This window comes from Notechis scutatus, chromosome 2 (assembly GCF_049901735.1).
Source record: "Notechis scutatus isolate UNSWTSFEM ecotype Mainland chromosome 2, rNotScu1.2, whole genome shotgun sequence".
Lineage (NCBI taxonomy): Eukaryota > Metazoa > Chordata > Lepidosauria > Squamata > Elapidae > Notechis > Notechis scutatus.
Genome location: NC_142010.1, coordinates 60,234,237 through 60,252,767, shown reverse-complemented (window position 1 = coordinate 60,252,767; position 18,531 = coordinate 60,234,237). Strand labels below are relative to the sequence as shown.

Below are 18,531 nucleotides of genomic sequence, written 5' to 3'. Positions count from 1 at the left end.
CCAGCGTGTGCTACTGCCGCAGGAGGAGGTGAAGATGAAGGTGAGGCAGAAGCTGGTTGGATTGAAGGGGCTGCTATTCTGCTTTCGGTTATTTGTGTGGTGCTGGTTACAGCCTTTAATGACTGGAGCAAAGAGAAGCAGTTCCGTGGACTTCAGAGTCGTATTGAACAAGAACAAAAGTTTACCCTAATCCGAGGTGGACAAGTAATTCAAATTCCAGTAGCAGAGCTTGTAGTTGGTGACATTGCACAAGTCAAATATGGTATGTTTTTTTGTATACTTTCTAGAAATTTGTGTCTGAATCCCTATAACCTATTAGAAAGTAAATAATAGCAAGAAAATAGTTGCTAATAAATTTAAGGCCGATTCATTATAATACACAGGGGAAAAAATGTAACATACAATCAATTGAAAAAAATACTCATTTTTTTTAATTTTAAGGAATAACATAATATATATATCGTAATCAAAGAACTAGCTTAAATTGATAGATAAAATCACCGGTTGGTACCATGTAATTGAGGATCAATAGTGTTATTCAGAAATCAGCTAGTAAAAATCAACTGAAGGATAATTTGAGGAAGAATGGATAGGGATGCAAAGTAAGAATGAAGACAAAAAAGAGCAATATTGCTTTATATCTTGAAATTTTGTAGAATAGCATCCATCCTTAATGAAGAAATTGAGTATATTTCTGATAAGAATAATCAACACCCCAATGTCAAGAACACCGTTTCTATCTGTCTCAATGAACAAACAGCATGCTTAATCTTTTCTGTATATTTGGATTGGCTTGCTGCAACATGAGTACAATCAATATTATTTTCATACATGACATGAATCAAAATTCAGCTGTGGTCTAGCACATAGTTAAAGTCAGTGGAATTGTACTGTGACTGGAGAATACATTACAATATATTACAACCAGATATTTTAATTCCTTAATTGCTTATTAAGGAAATTTGAGGTTAAACTCAAAGATAAAGTCAATCAGCCAAGTGGGAAAAACAATCTAAAACATATGTAGCAATTGCTGTATAGTGGCTATAGTTTACAAAAGATGTATCTACATATTTCTATTTCTGCCATTATTACTGTATATACTCGAGTATAAGCCTAGTTTTTCAGCCCATTTTTTGTGCTGAAAAAATCCCCCTCGGCTTATACTTGAGTCAGATTCCCCTCTGAAAAAAAAATGGTGTGGAGTCGCGGCCTCCGGCGGCAGCGACTCCCAACAGCCCCAGCCGGGAAGGGAAAGGCAAAAAGCGTTTTGCCTTTCCCTTCCCAGGCGGCGGGACTGGGGCCGCTCCGGGGCAGCGACTCCCAACAGCCCCAGCCGGGAAGGGAAAGGCAAAAAGCGCTTTGCCTTTCCCTTCCCGAGGCGGCGGGACTGGGGCCGCGCCGGCGGTAGTGACTCCTGACTCAGGGGGCCTCCGAGGGAGGGGAAGAGAGTGACTCCTGCCTCCCGCTGTCATCATCATCTTCTTCTTTTGGGTTAGTGAATCAATTAAACCTTTCATGATAGTGAGATCGTTTCCCAAATTAATTATTTTTATTTTTGAAATTTACCAGTAGCTGCTGCATTTCCCACCCTCGGCTTATACTCGAGTCAATAAGTTTTCCCAGTTTTTTTGTGTAAAATTAGGTGCCACGGCTTATATTCGGGTCGACTTATACTCGAGTATATACGGTAATCTATCATTTGAAACATCAAGTTCAGTCCACAAAAGTTATATATGCATATATCTTTATCTCTACAGAGATAGTATTTTTTGTAGAATTGCCCTGTTTTATATTAATTTAGAATTGTTCTCATTAAAGAAAGAACTTAGAATATAAATATACAATATAAAAGGAACAGCATGAAATAACGCAAATCTGTGTGCATGTTTCAACTTTGGTTAAATCTCTCTCCTTTTTAAACACTACATTAGGAACATTGGAGCCATTTGGATATAATCTTTAAAAATTTGGATTAAGCTCTTTTTAGTAGAGCAAAAGAGCTTTAAGGATCCAACTGTGCACCAAACAATAATTATAGTTATCCTTGGGTTAATAAACCTTCAGTATTGCTCAGATATGCTGTGAAATGACTGCTTTTTGTGCATTTTGGATAACATAATTTTTGTGTGCACTGCATTTAGTAAAACAATGGAACACCATGCCTAAGCTTTTGAAAAATTTCTCTGCTATTTAACCTCCTTGTATCTGGCTAATTTAACCTCCTTGTATGCACTCCATGTTGCTTTGCAAAAATTGGTGTCTTAGTTTTTGAATAGTTGATTTTTAGTGCTTCCACAGAACAGTAATTGGCTAAGGTACTTAAGGTTTGCTTGAGTCCAATTGAAGTTTGTGACAGAAGCACTACATTTTCTATACACAGTAGGATTGGAAAAACTTCTGATGGGCTGATAATTAGCGACAGGAGAGAAAAAGAGATTGAGTAATAATAGGCTCATCAGGTGATAGTAGTCTGATAAACTTACTACAGAAGGAGTATATTTTTATTTGGATTGCAGTGATTTGAAAATTCATACATTAATTATGGAAATCTGGAATAAGGAAGTTTCATATATTGCATGTATGATATGAAGTTTCATACATTGCAAAATAAGTACACCTTTTCAAATTAGATTTTTTTTCTTAATGATTTTACTGATAGGTGACCTACTACCTGCTGATGGAGTGTTTATTCAAGGAAATGATCTTAAGATTGATGAAAGCTCTTTAACTGGAGAGTCAGATCAAGTCCGCAAATCCATTGACAAAGATCCAATGCTGCTTTCAGGTATGTTTTGTTCATTTAATAAACCTTTGATAATCGCAGATATAGAATTTTTTTTTCCATTTTCCTCTTCCTCCTCTTCTTCTCCTTCTTCCCCTTCCCCTTCTTCTTATTCATTATCCATGCATTCTTCAGTCAGCAAACATATATGAATATAAATAGTTTTGTACTAATTACTGAACTGGATTTAAAAGCTTTAAAATCCTGTATTGGACATCTTACATTATACTCAACCTGGATGATATTGTTCCAGCAATATATTTTTTATTTCCATTGTGGATAAGGGAGGCACAGAAGTCTTTAAAGGTAGATTTGAAGACCCTATCAAGCAACATAGAGATAGGACGGGATATGCAAGCACTCACATGTTGAATGATATTCTTTATCTTTTCACTTACTTATTTACTTGGCATACAGCTGGTTTAAGTTTTGAGACTGAGCAGTTCCTGTTTGCAGCAATAAGAATTAAATAAAGTGTTAGACTTAAAGCAACAATAAATGGTTTGCATAAAAGGGTAGACAGTCCTTTGTAAAACAACCTTGGTTTCCCTACATTCTATGAAGAAGAAAGAAAATAAGATGCTTCTCTGATAGGTTTTTTTTTTTAAATTCACACAAAAAAACTTACAAGATTCTACCCAGTATAATGTATTGCTGTAGCTAGACTTATTTGTACATATGTTAAAGTTTGCATTGAGCAATTATTTTTTAAATTTCCATATATACTCAAAAAAAACTTCTTTCAAAAATAAAACAACTAAAAAAACTACATACAAGACTCTGCTCATAAAACAGTTCTTACTTATTAGCCACCCATTGACATCTAAATGAGGTGATGTTATGGATAATCTGGAGAAATACTGGATTATTTAGTGTGTTTGGTCATGTTTTGGTTACAGATGAGTTTTCATTCTTGAGTGGTCTGGCCCAATTCTGTTTTTTCCATTAAACCTATTATTTAGCTTATATAATTTTGTATAACATGAAGGTTTCTAACAATGGAGTCATTGTGCTATATGAGAACTGACTGTACTATGCAAAAACAAATAATTCAATACTGGATGAAATAAAAGCAAAGCGCTGAGAGGAAGCATTAATAGCAAAGCTAAAGCATAAATGTTTGGAATGAATAATAGACAGCTGTGGAGGACTGATGTTTAGAGGCTCATAAAGAGCCAGCAGCAATGGAAAGATTGAATAATACCAACAACAGAATGTAACCTTCTACCAGCTGGTCAAAGTATATCTTCTTTAGGCAAAACTGTCAGGAACCTAACATTGAGTTCTGTTCATAAAGGGTAGGGAGAAAGGAAATCTGATGAGCCGTTGAAATTCATTAGTGATCAAACATCTCCCACTAAAGACTTGATAAAGGGTAGAAGGACTTTTCTTTTTTATAGTGTATTGATCAGTATGAATTGGATACATAATGTTTATTCTAGCTATATTTTGGTAATATCGAGGGCATAAACATTTCCTATTCTCTGATTCATAGTGTTATACTCTGTTTCTGGGCGGAAAATAGGGTAGATAAAACTCTTTGTTTAGCTGCTGCATAATATTAGCTACTTCTGACTCGTGCATGGAGATGAAAAGCAAGGTTTTATTTAATCTTTGCCAAGAATAGTTACATAACAATACAATGGTCAATCAGGTCAATTGTTAGTAGAAAATTATATATGTATATATTTGTTGGCATTTGATTTGTCTTCAAATGATTTCAGCTGACTTATATAAACATACTTTTTGAAAACCAGAACTAGAAGAAGAATAGAATTCTTTATTGGCCAAGTGTGATTGGACACACAAGGAAATTGTCTTAGTGCAAATACACTCAGTATACATAAAAGAAAAGATACATTCATCAAGAGTCAAGAATCATAAGGTCCAATACTTAATTATAGTCATAGGGTAGAATAAGCAATCAAATCATACTAGAAACAGTCAATATAAATTGTAAGGATACAAGTGACAAAGTTACAGTCATACAGTCACAAGTGGGAGGGGATGCGTGATAAGGAGTGATGAGATTAACTAATAGTAGTGCAGACTTTGTAATAGTTGAACAGTATTGAGGGAATTATTTGTTTAGCAGAGTGATGGCTTTCAGGAACAAAAACATTCTTGTGTCTAGTTGTTCTGGTGTGCTTTATAGTGACGTTTTGAGCAAAAGAATTGAAACAGTTTATGTCTGGGATGTGAGGGGTCTATAAATATTTTCACAGCCCTCTTTTTGACTCGTGCAGTATACAGATCCTTGATTGAAGGCAGGTTGGTAGTAATTGTTTTTTCTGCAGTCCTAATTATCCTCTGAAGTCTGTCTCTGTCCTGTTGGGTTGCAGAACCAAACCAGACAGTTATAGAGAGGTGCAGATGATAGATTCAGTAACTCCTCTGTAGAACTGTATCAGCAGCTCCTTTGGCAGTTTGAGCTTTCTGAGTTGGTGCAGAAAGAATATTCTTTGTTGTGCTTTTTTTTTTTTAAGCAAATTTTATTAATTTCAAAGACAAACAAATCATCATCAACCATTACTTATTTGAACCTTTTTCCATTATAAATTTTACAAGTCAGATAAAACCTTATTTTATACAATACAATTCTATTTTAAGCCATTTCCATATGAGCATAAAAATACCTCTTATCCAATTTCTCTTTACTTCTCTTTACTCTTATTCAATTTCACTATTATTATTTCATCTATTTCTTTCTGACTTGATTACCATTATTCTCATTCTGTATTTCTACAAGGTTTTATTAATACTCTCAAAAACATAAACACACAACAAACAAACATATAAAAAATCTTTTAGGAAAGTAACTTGGCCCCAGGTACCTCTCTTTATATGGGCTTCAATTATATTCATGCTCATCTTACATATCATTACCTATTTTGTTTACCATTCTATATCTTCTATATAAACTTCTCCACACATTTCACTCTTCATAATTCTATCTTATTTAATCCATCTTAATTTAAATCATTATATTTGTATCTTTTGCCCATTCTTTATTATCCCTCTATCTCATTCCTTATAATGAAAAAAAAAAAAAGAATTTCTCCTGAAATCACTAATCAGAGTATGATGCCTTTCTATCCTTCCCTAAATTAATTAGATTAACATTTAAAATAACACCTAATACCCAATCTGATTCTGCTTGGTACATTCTATCTACTAATTTTTTTCTTTTAATAACAATAAAAACAGAGTAATAAATCCAAAATGATTAAATACTTAGTTAAGTAATAAATCTAAATATTAAATCTTATAACATTCCCATTGCCTTTCCCTTTAATATTTTATTACATTTTAAAATCAATCATTATTAAACTTTTCAACATTTTAATTTCTTATTAACTCTTAAGCCATTCTAATTTTCTATTTCTAATACAGATGTTACAATACCATCTTATGTACCTTGCAAAATCTTTTTAAGGAAATTGTACTTTACCCTTTGTCCCTAAAAAAATTCCTCTTTTCCCATCTAATTTCAAAACTTTGTGGCTTTTCTCCGCCTTTCCCCTTTCTTTCTTCCCCCACCAAATCTTCCTACCCCCCTTCTTCTAGCCTCTGCCTTGCTGGCATCCCTTCTCTGTTGTGTTCCCTTTTTCTTTTGTTTACTATCGTTATATTTATTTTGCATCTTATTTTTCTCTTTCTTAAATGTTTTTTTAGATCTTAAGTCCTTCATTTTCCTCGCTTTCTTCCTTCCTTCTTTCTTAGTTAAATTTTGGAATTCATTAAAGATGGCGTCTTCGTCTTCTTCTTGTTGTTCTTCTGCCTCCATCTGTTGTATTGTTTGTTGATAGTTAACCAGCGCCATTTCTAAAAATAGGAAGGCTTTTTCCATACCATCTTTACCGGCTGCTTTTGTTTGCTCATATTCTTCCCTCAGTTCCTCAAAAGAAAAAGCCATTATAGATCTTTTCTTTTCTTTTTTCCCTCTTTCTTCTTACACCAACCAAGATATTTCAAAAAAAAGTAAAACAATCCCAAAATCCACAATCCTCAATCAATCCAAGCCAAGACAAAATTCTCCCTTTCTCTTCCAAGGGTAGTATCAGACAAAAGAAAAAAGAAAGTCCAAATCTGTATTTTGAAGCCTTATTGGAGTTATATTTCTGTCTTCAAATCCTTAAGGCATCTCCTCCAACAAAATCAAACCAGATGAATATATTTTTGTCCTCTCCCTTCCGACTTATCCCATAAAGCTAATTTTACCTGAAAAAAACAGGTTTCTCAATATCCACTTATTAATTCCGTCGGGAGGGAGAATAAACTTTCCTTTCAGCACCTCAAAATTGCCGCTTATTTTCTCTTGTGGAAAGAATCATCCAAAAAGCCATCATTTCCAGGAATTATATTAAATGTATCTTAGAGTCTGGATCAACCAAGAAAACTTTCACTCTCAAAAGCTTTCTCCTCTTCCTCCTGCACATACTTGCCCAGCTGCCGGCTTCTTTGTGGCGGCCATTGCGGACCGCCGCTGCACCGTCTTGGGAAAAGGGGGTTCTGCCGGCCGGGGAGGGGGTCTGCAACACCCCCAAACCCCTCTCCGGATCCCCCCTATCTTCAGCTACCCCTGCAGGGTAGCCTAGTTCCGGACCCGTCCGGATCGGAGCACCAAAAGCGGCTAGCGCGGCAGGGATCGCTCAGAGTCGCAAATCCCTGCCGCTCGCGAAGCCGACAAACCGGAAGATGTTGTGCTTTTTTGATGATGTTTTTGATGTTAGGTGTCCATTTTAGGTCATGTGATATAGTAGAACCTAGAAATTTGAAGGTCTTCTACTGTTGATACTGTGTTGTCTAGTATTGTAAGAGGTGGTAATATGGGAGGGTTTCTTCTAAAGTCTACCACCATTTCCATGGGTTTGAGTGTGTTCAGTTCCAGATTGTTCCTGGTTACACCACGAGGCAAGTTGTATAACCTCTTATCTGTATGTGGATTCAATGTTGTCTTGAATGAGACCAATCACTGTTGTGTCATCAGTAAACTTCAATATTTTAACAGATGGATCATTTGAGATGCAGTCATTGGTATATAGGGAGAAGAGAAGTGGAGAAAGCACACAACTTTAGGGGGGCCCTGTGCTAATTGTAAAGATATCAGATGTGATTCTGCCTAGCTTCACATGCTGCTTCCTGTCTGTTAGGAAGCTTATGATCCACTTACAAGTGTGTTCAGGTACCACTAGTTTACTTAGAAGAATGTCTGAACTGATGGTATTGAATACTGAACTGAAGTCTACAAAGAGGACCCTTGCATAGGTATTTGGAGATTCAAGGTGTTGTAGGATGTAATGCAGAGCCATATTAATAGCATCATCTGTTGATCTATTTGCTCGGTATGCAAACTGCATGGGATCTAACAGGGGATCCGTGATGGTTTTCAGGTGGGACAACACAAGCCTTTCAAAGATTTTCATAACTACAGATGTTAGAGCAACTGGTCTGTAGTCACTCAGTTCCTTGATGGAGGGCTTCTTTGTCATTGGGATGATAGAGCGTTTGAAGCAGGAAAGAACATAGCATATCTCTAGTGATCTATTGAAGATTCGGGTGAAGATGGGGGCTGATTGGTCAGCACAGACTTTTAAGCAAGAAGGAGTTATCTTGTCTGGCCCTGGTGCTTTTCCTGGCTTTTGTCTGTGTAACAGATCTTACACTTCTTTTTCTGTTATCACCAGAGGTTGTGAACCCACTGAATTGGAGCCAGTTGTAGGAGGCTTGGCTGTTGTTGGTGTGTTTGAGATATGGGTTATGGAGATAGGTGGCTGTAGTTTCATTTCAAACCTGCAGTAAAACACATTCAGGTCATCTGCTAGTTGTTGATTTCCTTCTGCCTGGGAAGGAGGTTTGCTGTAGCCAGTGATGTTTTTAAGAGTTTTCCACATGTTTGCTGGTTCATTTGTTGAGAACTGATTCCTTAACTTTTCAGAGTAGCTTCTTTTTGCTGCTCTGATCTCTCTTGTTAATATGTTTCTGGCCTGATTGTGTAGCACTCTGTCACCTTTTCTGTAGGCTTCTTCTTTGGAACGATGTAACTGCTTAAGTTTAGCTGTGAACCAAGGTTTATTGTTACTATATATTTTCAGGTTCCTTGTTGGTACACATAAGTCTTCGCAGAAGCTGACATACGGTGTTACAGTATCTGTGAGCTCATCTAGGTCTGCAGAGGTATCTTCAAAAACATTCCAATCAGTGCAATCAAGGCAAGCCTGGAGCTTCAGCTTTGCGCCATCAGACTAACTATCCACATTAGTTCAATTTATTTTTCATGTAACATTAGTTAAGGTGCATATACTGTAACAAAATACATGGCCAAACATAAAAATATATATGCTAAAGTATATATGCATGTATAGATAATACTGAGAGATACATACAACTTATTTATTTATTTCAATATTGAGGCCACCCAATTCCTTAGTGGCTGCGGGAAGTTTGCAATTAAAAGAAATGAAACCACACATATAAAAGAGAATATGGCCAACCATTAGAAGAAATCGAAGCTAAAGTAAAAGGGCTTCCATAATCAGCTTTGGAAGACAAAAAACAAAACAAAACGAATTGGGGAAGGTCATAAAGGTGAGAATCTCACAAATTTGAGGGGGGAGATATCATTTCAGAGGGCAGGTTCTGCAGCACAGAAAGCACATTTATTGGGTCCTATAAGATGACACTGACTTGATGGAAGAGGGTCCAGATGCACCACTGCTTGATTCATTCAATGTGCCAAAACAATAAGAGCTGACACTATCCTTCTTACATTTAAAATTATTACAGCAAATTATATATCCTGTTAAAATGACTTTTGAGTTGTTAATTTTCCCCTGTATTTCATAAACTAAATAGCCCCAGAAATGAAATAATTATATTTATACTATTTGTAAAAGTTCTGTGTAATATCATTCATATCCTTATAAAGGCCAGTTTCTTTATATTTTATATATTGGGACAGGGAAATAAGATATAAGAATGAATTGTCCAAAACCACCCAGTTTTGTTCATAACCTTGTCTTTACAAGATTTTTTTAAAGCTAAGAAAAATCTTTATTTCATCTGTTCTTTTTCAACATCTGTTAAATAGGATATTTCTCTCTCTTTCCTCCCTTTTCATATTCTTACCAATAATTCTTTTGGCATTTGTCTTGTTTAAATGAATTTCTTACAGTATATCAGAAGTCCAGTGCATTTGGGTATATACTTAATGAATAGAAATAAGTATCACTAGAAAGGTAATTCAAAACTTCTGCTGTCTGCATAAGTTACAATCCCACCACACTTTTACTTCATAATGGTTTAATGATATGATTAATTTCTCCTTTATGAATTAATGGAATGATAGGTGTCCTTATTTAAGGACCATTCATTCAGTGACTGTTGGAACTTGCAATGGTGCTGAATAAGTGGTACTTACTTATTCAACCCTATTGCGATAACATTGCTGAATTTTCCCCACAATCACGTGATTGCCATTTGGCACCTTCCCCGCTGACTTCAACAAACAAAAAATAAATGTGGAAATTGCAAGTTGTAAGTCCTTGCTTAACAAGGGCAACTGGAACTGCCGTTGCTAAGTAGTGCAATAATAAAGTTTTTTTAAAAAAAAACTTAGGATTGCATATTCATTGTAGAATCTGTGTGTGCCATTGCAAAGATGTTGTGTAGATTATATGTTAATGATGCTATGATGTGCATGCATCATCCAGACATGTGAGAAGAGAAATTGCTTACATTAACCAAAGTATACATATAAATTTTGCCCTTGTATTTTCCAGGATAGCAAACTAAGCAATCAGTACAAGCTTTCTTAATGAAAGCTCAAAGCACAGTGTAGAAAGCACAGCAGGAGAAGTAAGTTCAAGCACAGAAATCCAACATTTAATCATTCACAATACACTGTAGTAGACCTCAGTATAGTATCATATCTGTCCTAAGCTCTTCTTGGATACTGATTCCACATCTGCAAAAGTGGAATGTGTAAGCAAGTAAGTGAAAATGATATGTGAATTCATGCGTCCTGTGGGTCTTTTCAATACTGATGGTGTCTGTAGTTCCAAGCAGTAGCCTCTTATGGGATTATAAGAATGCCATTTATTGCTGTTATTGCCAATATAAGAGAAAAGCATTTTGCCAAGGACAAATCTCTGATAGACATGAAAAAAGACAATAGTTCTATTGCAAAAGGAATATTACACATTCCTGGATGGCAAAAAGAAACTTCTTTGAGAGTAAAAATATTCTGCTTCTTCCTTGCAATTTACTCCTTATCAGGACTGTTTTACAGAAAAAGAAGAATGCTCCAAAACATGAATTATTAGACAAATATTGATTTGTTGCGTGAGAAATATCATGGTGATGTTTTACTTGAATTTATTTGTCTCTCTAACTCTGTATCTAAATAAAAAGAATCAAACTCTGTATCTAAATAAAAAGAATCAAAAAACTTAGGAAAAAAGAAAGAAAAAAGAAACCTATGTTTGTTCAGAAGTAAAGAAGGCACTGGTGGACATCATGCTTTATTAATTTTCTTTTAAAAATGAATAAAAATGCAGCTACATTAAGGAATCAGGTCAGTCACTGCCTGGAGAAAAAACAACTGAAATTCACATTTGATTCTTCAGCAGAAAGTGTTCCAGTATTGGATTCTTGCTAAACAGAAGCATTAAAGCAGTCTTCAACCTAGGACAAACTTATATTCAAATTCATTTCACCTAGGACATATTTTGGATTCACTGAACATTTAAGATAACACTCGCTTACATTTGTCCTCACTTTTAGGCATGATTGATTTAATTTATGTAGCAATTTCAGTATGTTGGTAATGAATTTTTCTTATCTTATTATGTATATGTAAAGCAGGAAATCTCTACTGTGCATTATAGCAACTGCTTTCTTTCCTGCATAAACACTCTTCTGCACTAATTCTTATTCTAGCAAGCTAATTCTAAAAATTATGTTTTTCTATTCCTTTTTGGACTCATTTAAATAAAAAGCAAGCACTGGTATTTATTTGTCTATTACTTTTATATCCCAGTATATATTTGTCACAGGAGAAGGTCAGGAATTACTTGTATCATGAGCCGGGTGGATTAGCCCTGGACTTTTACTCTAGGAGAGAGAATAAAAAATTCCATGGCTTGCGCTTATGTGAAAACTTCATAATTGGTATACAAAAAGCAGAAACTAAAAATTCCTTTATGTCAGCCCCTTTGAAATTAACACAGAATCAAAGATTCTTTGAATCAAAGATTCTTATCTTCAGATTGACCAGAGCATTCTTAATCAGCAGTTCCAAAATTGTTGGAGTCTTGCTTGGCTGGGATAAAGCACATTGTTCTAGATCCAGCCCAGGGGTTTGGGTTACAGGTACTTCTGGATTTGGAAGTTTTATACCAATATGAGTACTTAGGGCTTTATTCCAAAGCCGTATATGAAAATAATGTACTTTAATAACAAGAGACAAAAATTAATTCAGATCAATGACCTATCAGGCTTAGCATTCTGTTCTTACAGTAATCAAGTTCTCTTAAGGGAAACTTACAAGCAAGTATGAGTTTGGTTCTTTCTCATTGCAGTATGCAATTTTTCTTCAAAAGTGTGATTTCCTGATCCTGGAAGGAGATATTTTTAGTATGTCCAGAAACTATTTGTAGCAGTATCCTCCATGAATCTGTCTAGAGTGCTGAACTGTAATATATCTATTTGTATAATTCCATATGTGCTGTGAGAAGAAATTCTCCCATTTCTTTATGTGACTCTAAATTTTAGTATCTAAGGGAAATTTCACCAATTTCATATGTAATTCTGTCATGTTGTCTTTTACTCAACTAAAAACGAACAGGGCTTGCATAGTAGAAATTCCTTGTGATCTTAATACTTAATTTCATATAGCAAGTGTCTCATTATTAGTCTCATTTTTAAAATGCAATAAACAAAGATACCCAACATATTCTGTGAGATTGAATGTTAGCTGTGTCTTTTGCTTTCTGAAGTAGAATGTAGGCCAAAGTTCAGCATGTTTAACAGTAACTTTATGAATACAATAGAATATTTTTCGCTCAGGGTTGAACTGTTGGTTCCTTCCTCTTTGAACATAGTTGTTTTCTAGCAGATGTTTCTTTACCAAACTAGTACCAAGCTAATAGCATGGGTGATGTTTCCTAATTTGGTAATGAAATGTTTATAAGAAAACAACCAAGCTCAGAGAGTACCAGACAACCCACTGTAACTTTTTATCATAAGCCAATAGCTTTAATATACTGATTATTAATATCTTTATTTTAAATACCTTTTTAGGTACCCATGTCATGGAAGGCTCAGGAAGAATGCTGGTTACTGCAGTGGGAGTTAATTCTCAAACAGGCATCATCTTTACTCTACTAGGTGCTGGAAGTGAGGAAGAGGAGAAAAAAGATAAAAAAGGTACAAATTCATCCAAAATATTCTCAAATAATATCTGTCTTTATAACATAGGCCTAATATTCAAATTTATTATATAGGAATACTTGAGTCCATGTTACTGTAATTTAGTCCAGTGAATTCAGTCCTGATTTTTAAGGGCTGTGAGTTGCCTGAACCATGTATGAATTGGATATTTTGAACATTTAGTATGGATGGTTTAAAATACGAGAAGGGAATGTGATCTTAAATTAGCTATAGTTCTTTGCAAGTTTCATTCTGTATTAACATACCCCAAATTCATTACAAATTGAAGTTGTATAAAGAATGATACGTTCATTGCTTCATTAAAAATAAATTATCACTATAATAATTCTTTCATATGGAGAAATTAAATTGTAATATCAAAATATGAAAAATAAATTGAAGTACATTTAACTTTTTAATTTAAACCCTACTTATTTAAAGTTTTATCATATTTTATTGCTCATGATTTTTATTTTAGAGGTTTTATCTGCTTGCCAGGAGCATAGAGATGAAGAGTCCTGTGTGTTTCGTAGCTTACATGAATTAGTTTAGGTTTGCAAAACAAGTTGGATTCAAATGTTCAGTTCAAGGAAAAGAAGAAGGATTCCTTCATGGATAAATGGTTATGTGATTCTAATTCTCCTTCTATGAATAGAAAATGCTTCTATCCATGGAAATGAACATTTAGACCTAACAAAATATCTACAGGCAAGCTAAGAATGTTTCTCACATGGCATGTTTCTTGGAAAAAAAAGCTGATTCTGTTCCATGGGAAGTTATGTGACAATCACTTTAATATCCAGCCCAAAGAGCCAAATCTTTTTACCCTAAAAATAAAGCTATCCCTGAGTTGACTATGTGGATACAACCATGCAGTTTCCTTGGCAACACTACTGAAGGAGTTCACCATTGCTTTCTTCTGGGATTACTATTATTATTTTTCTTCCCAGTCTCTTTAAACTACTGTAAGTTTTGAATAAAATAATAACTTACACTACTGCTTGAGATTTGGTTACTGATCTTCTTTACAACTATCCAGTGAGTTTCTCATTTAAATATTTTTCTTCTTTATCACTAGTTCATTAATAAATATATTATTGAGAAACTCATTCTTCTTTCATGAAAGTCTGTTCTGTGCCTATTACGGACAGTCTTAAATACACTTGAACTATAATGCCCCTGTGGTTAGATCATCTATAAACATCTATTTTTGTGAACTATTTTATGTTGAATCCCAGTTTTAGTATTTCTATTCAGAAACCCTTTTGAGATTGCTGGATCTTCGTCCTAAGGAATTATAGCTTCCTTACACATAAAGGAGAATAAAATTATTTTAAAAGCAACAACTATAGTATACTATATATACACCTATGGCAACGTACAGATCTTTAAACATACATGTACATACATACATACATACATACATACATATAATGAATATGTATATGCATATGTATATAATATATATATATATATATAAAACATGTGGTGACAAGTGGCAGAAAAAATGCTTCACTTCAGAGCTAACAGTATTCTATACTACTGTAAGTACTGGCCAGATTTCACCAATAATTTCTTACTGATTTTGTTTGAATTTAAGAAAATATATTCCAGAGTTCCTAAACTTTAACTGAAAATAAATACTAATGAAGAACAGTTCCCACAAAACAGAAGATCATAAATTTGTTAACAGATTTATCATTTCTTGTGTTAATTTTTCTAAGAACAATGTCAGGATAGAACACTAGTATGAGTTAGAAGGCAATTTTTTCAAAAAGTATGAGTGAGTGACTAAGACTTACTGCTTAGGCATTTTAAATAGAAATAGATAAAAATAGAACTATATAAAGAACTAAGCAATCTTACTTGATTTAGTTTTCCAGTATCTGCCCTTTTTGCTATGAGAAGAATCTCTTTATTTCTCACAAACTATTATCTTTTAAGCATAGTTCTCCCTTGTCCTGTTTTAAATAATAATTTGCCAGTTTACTCTGTCAGCTGAAAAAGAGGTAAAAAAATAGGAGTCACATTGTTCATATAACTTTCATACGACATTATTACATGTCAAATAAAGCATTTAACAAGCTTTTAACATTCATTGCTATGAATGACTGCAGGTTCATTCAAGGAAGCCTCCAATAGCTGTTGTCCTGCAAGTACTTCTGTCTACACATCATTTCTTTAAATAGGACATCAGTATGCTTCCAGCATGAAATTATGAAAATGGGAGTTGATATACCTGCTCATTAGTTTATGTCCCTGTTCTCTAAGGACATTATGCATTCATTGTATGTATGTTTGAAGTTTCCAAGAGTTTGTGTTTGTGTTTCAGTTTCCTGTAGTATATGTCTTTCTTCCTCATTAACATTTTGTAAAAATCATCATGCAAATATGATACAGGAAGATGGGCATCAGCTTCCAGAGAGAATAAGAAACATACTGTTCGATAGGAGAAAAATTAAGCTTTTAATGGGACTCTCCTCCGAATGGCTGGAGAGAGAAAAAAAGACTTGAGTGAATAGTTCAGAAAAATCCTTTTGCTATTTAATTTGAATGAAACTAAATAATAAATTTGTACTTCTTTTTATTCCCATTTTTATCAATTGTTTTCTGGCTGTATGGCAAATCTTTGGAAAAGTCAGCATAAAAATATGAATTTGCCATTTTTAAATTTTCATTTACATTTTGTTACATGTTTTGTGGCACAGCAAAACTAATAGAAAGATGAGATGCCTGGAAATTGGATAAATAAAATGCATGCACAGAGTTTTAAGAGCTTCCTTAAAGCAGGAGTATAAACTTTATCAGCCATGATCACCAACCTTATCTGCCAAGAAGAGGGTGATTACAATGGAATAAACAGACTAGTTTAGAATTTAATGATGATCAGACCACATCCCTATCAAGTATAATACCCTACATGCCATGATGTACAATGGCCTACTTCCCAAACTGTTTTCTCCTGTTGTTCCTAAGTAGATGAAACTATACTGCTTATTGACTTGTGTTCCAAAAAAAATACCATTGTTTCAAGACATGTAGACATGAAACTCCAGTAGCCTTCCATATATGCTTTTGGTTGTTGTCACATCTGTTTTTCAGAAGATCCAGTAACATAATAATCTAAAGAGTAAAAGAACTTCTTTAATGATCCCAAGTTTCACAATATTCTATCCCAATATTCACAATATTTTGTCCCAAGATGGACTATTATCTCTGTTCACACAGATTTCCCCCAAAATATTCCTACAAATATCCCGACTAGGTGCAGGAACCTCAGCTCAACAGTTTAGGTTTTAGTATTATGGGGCAGGCAATCTGTCCTTTTAAAAAGCCAAAAATATCATGCATGTAATTCATATATAAAAATTAGGCATCAGAATAAATATATCAAAACATTTAATAAACATAATACACTTATTTTAATTTTGTTTTAAAACAAAGTTAAAATCTATAAATGTTTCAAAACCCTGGGCTCGCTGTTCTGATAATATCATTATGTCTTCTGCTATCTGTCTGTGATTAAAAATAGACTTGAAAATGTGGAGCCCAAGACAACAAAAGGATGTGCCTATTTTGGAAGTTGATAAGAATGAATTTTGGCAGGGATTCCAGCATGCATTCTTAATTTTAAATATTTAGAACTGGAATAGATAAACTAAGGATTCAATCTCTTATCTGTTAAATCAGATGCTGGTCTAGATATTATTTGCATGACATTAAAAGGAAACTAAAAATAAATATAGAAAACAAGAAATTTTCCCTTAACATTTGCATTTCTCAATGCAGTATGTTTGAAAAGATCAACCATAATAGAAAACAAATAAAACATAGATAACAGCAGAAGAGACTACTTCAGAAAAGGTTTTCATGATGGATAATTAACTCAGTTTCAGTGCAGCTTCACTTCCATCAGTACAAAATCAGTAGGAAACTTTCACTTTTTTTGGGGGGGGGTGTGTGTAAGAACATCTTGCTTGTCCTGTTTTTATAAAGAAAACTGCTGACAATTTTTGGCTTGTGATTTATCTCCTGTCATCATCATCTGTAAACATCAAACAATGTTATAATGAACTTGTTTTTTCTGAAACAAGACTATAAAGGAAACATCGAACATCATTAGTGGATGTTCCATGGAGTTTTCAAAAAACACTATCAGGTTTAGCACTGAAAATGGTTCATTAATAAATCAAGGGTTTTAAATAGGGTATTTTTCAGATGGATTAAGTATATTAATTATGATTATTGTGATATTTTAGTATAGTTTAAAATATAATCTATCATTTATAGATAGATGTTTTTCATGAATGCAGAAATTTTTAAAATAACTTTTCCTTCAGTTTTTTTAAAGTAAAATAAGAATGTCTGCATAGTGGAACAAAGGCATTAGAAGTACTATGTAAAATCGGTTTCTCACCAACTTTGTTAAAGTTTGTTAACCCTGTTAAATGTCTTTCACATTTCTTTTTATATATAATATTCCATGTATGAGTTTTTGTTCTCCACTTCAGTAACATTCTTGTAATAGCATTCATTTCTAGACATTATGTTGCTTACTTTAAAACAACTATGTTTTGAAAAAAATAAATAAAGCCACATTAGTCCATAAATGTTTCTGTCATGTGAATGTGTTCATATTATTATTATTATTTTTCTTTTTTCTTTTATTCATTATTACTCAGTAGATTCTTCCCATTCCTCCTTCCATCCTCCTTCAACTACAGATGGGGCAGCAAGTGCAATTGCCACTGATAATGCAAATACCAGCTTAGTCAATGGTACGTTAAGAAAACCGGGATTGTTTTTACTTGAACAATTTCTCTCAACTCTGTCAGCTTCCCTCTTTCTTTCCTGAACTGCACAGATGTGGGATGTGCATGGGGTTATTGGGTGAGAGCGCCTATTGTACTGTAGCTTATAAGAGATGCCACACAGCCAACCACTTTATAGCCAGCCAAATTGGTCTTTCTCACTCAAGTAACACTGGGACCACAACAAGTAGGAATCTAGGGATCTTTTCAAATCAGACTCAAATAGGAATTAAGGACTTTTACTTTGAATCAGATTTTAAAGACCATCTTCAAGTATATTTCAAATCAGTTTTCTCCTTGCAAAGGTGTTCAACATCAAACTGTTGTTTCCATGTTTCCCAATCCATACTTGAAAGATGGCATGATTGTCTATTTCGTTTCTCATTCTATTTTTCCAAAGTGGCACTCTCATAAGCATTCATGTAGCTTTGGGAAAACAATCTTCCTGGGGTCAGGAATTTGGCTTAAGCACAACTAGTAGTATTAATGTACTTCGTTGTGTTG

At 34.1% G+C, this 18,531-nt stretch overlaps 1 protein-coding gene across 7 annotated transcripts in view; it reads left to right on the top strand.

The window, feature by feature from the left end:
* Positions 1–18,531, top strand: part of ATP2B2 (ATPase plasma membrane Ca2+ transporting 2) — a 401,784-nt gene that overhangs the window by 304,814 nt on the left and 78,439 nt on the right. For 4 of the 7 annotated variants that reach the window (XM_087954869.1, XM_087954873.1, XM_087954876.1 and 1 more), the window contains exons 5-8: positions 5–262; positions 2,663–2,788; positions 13,088–13,213; positions 17,899–17,994. In XM_087954869.1, coding sequence (XP_087810995.1) covers positions 5–262; positions 2,663–2,788; positions 13,088–13,213; positions 17,899–17,994 — 606 coding nt within the window. The remainder of the gene's footprint in view (positions 1–4; positions 263–2,662; positions 2,789–13,087; positions 13,214–17,898; positions 17,995–18,531) is intronic. The other 3 variants (XM_087954872.1, XM_087954875.1, XM_087954870.1) reach the window with 2 other exon arrangements.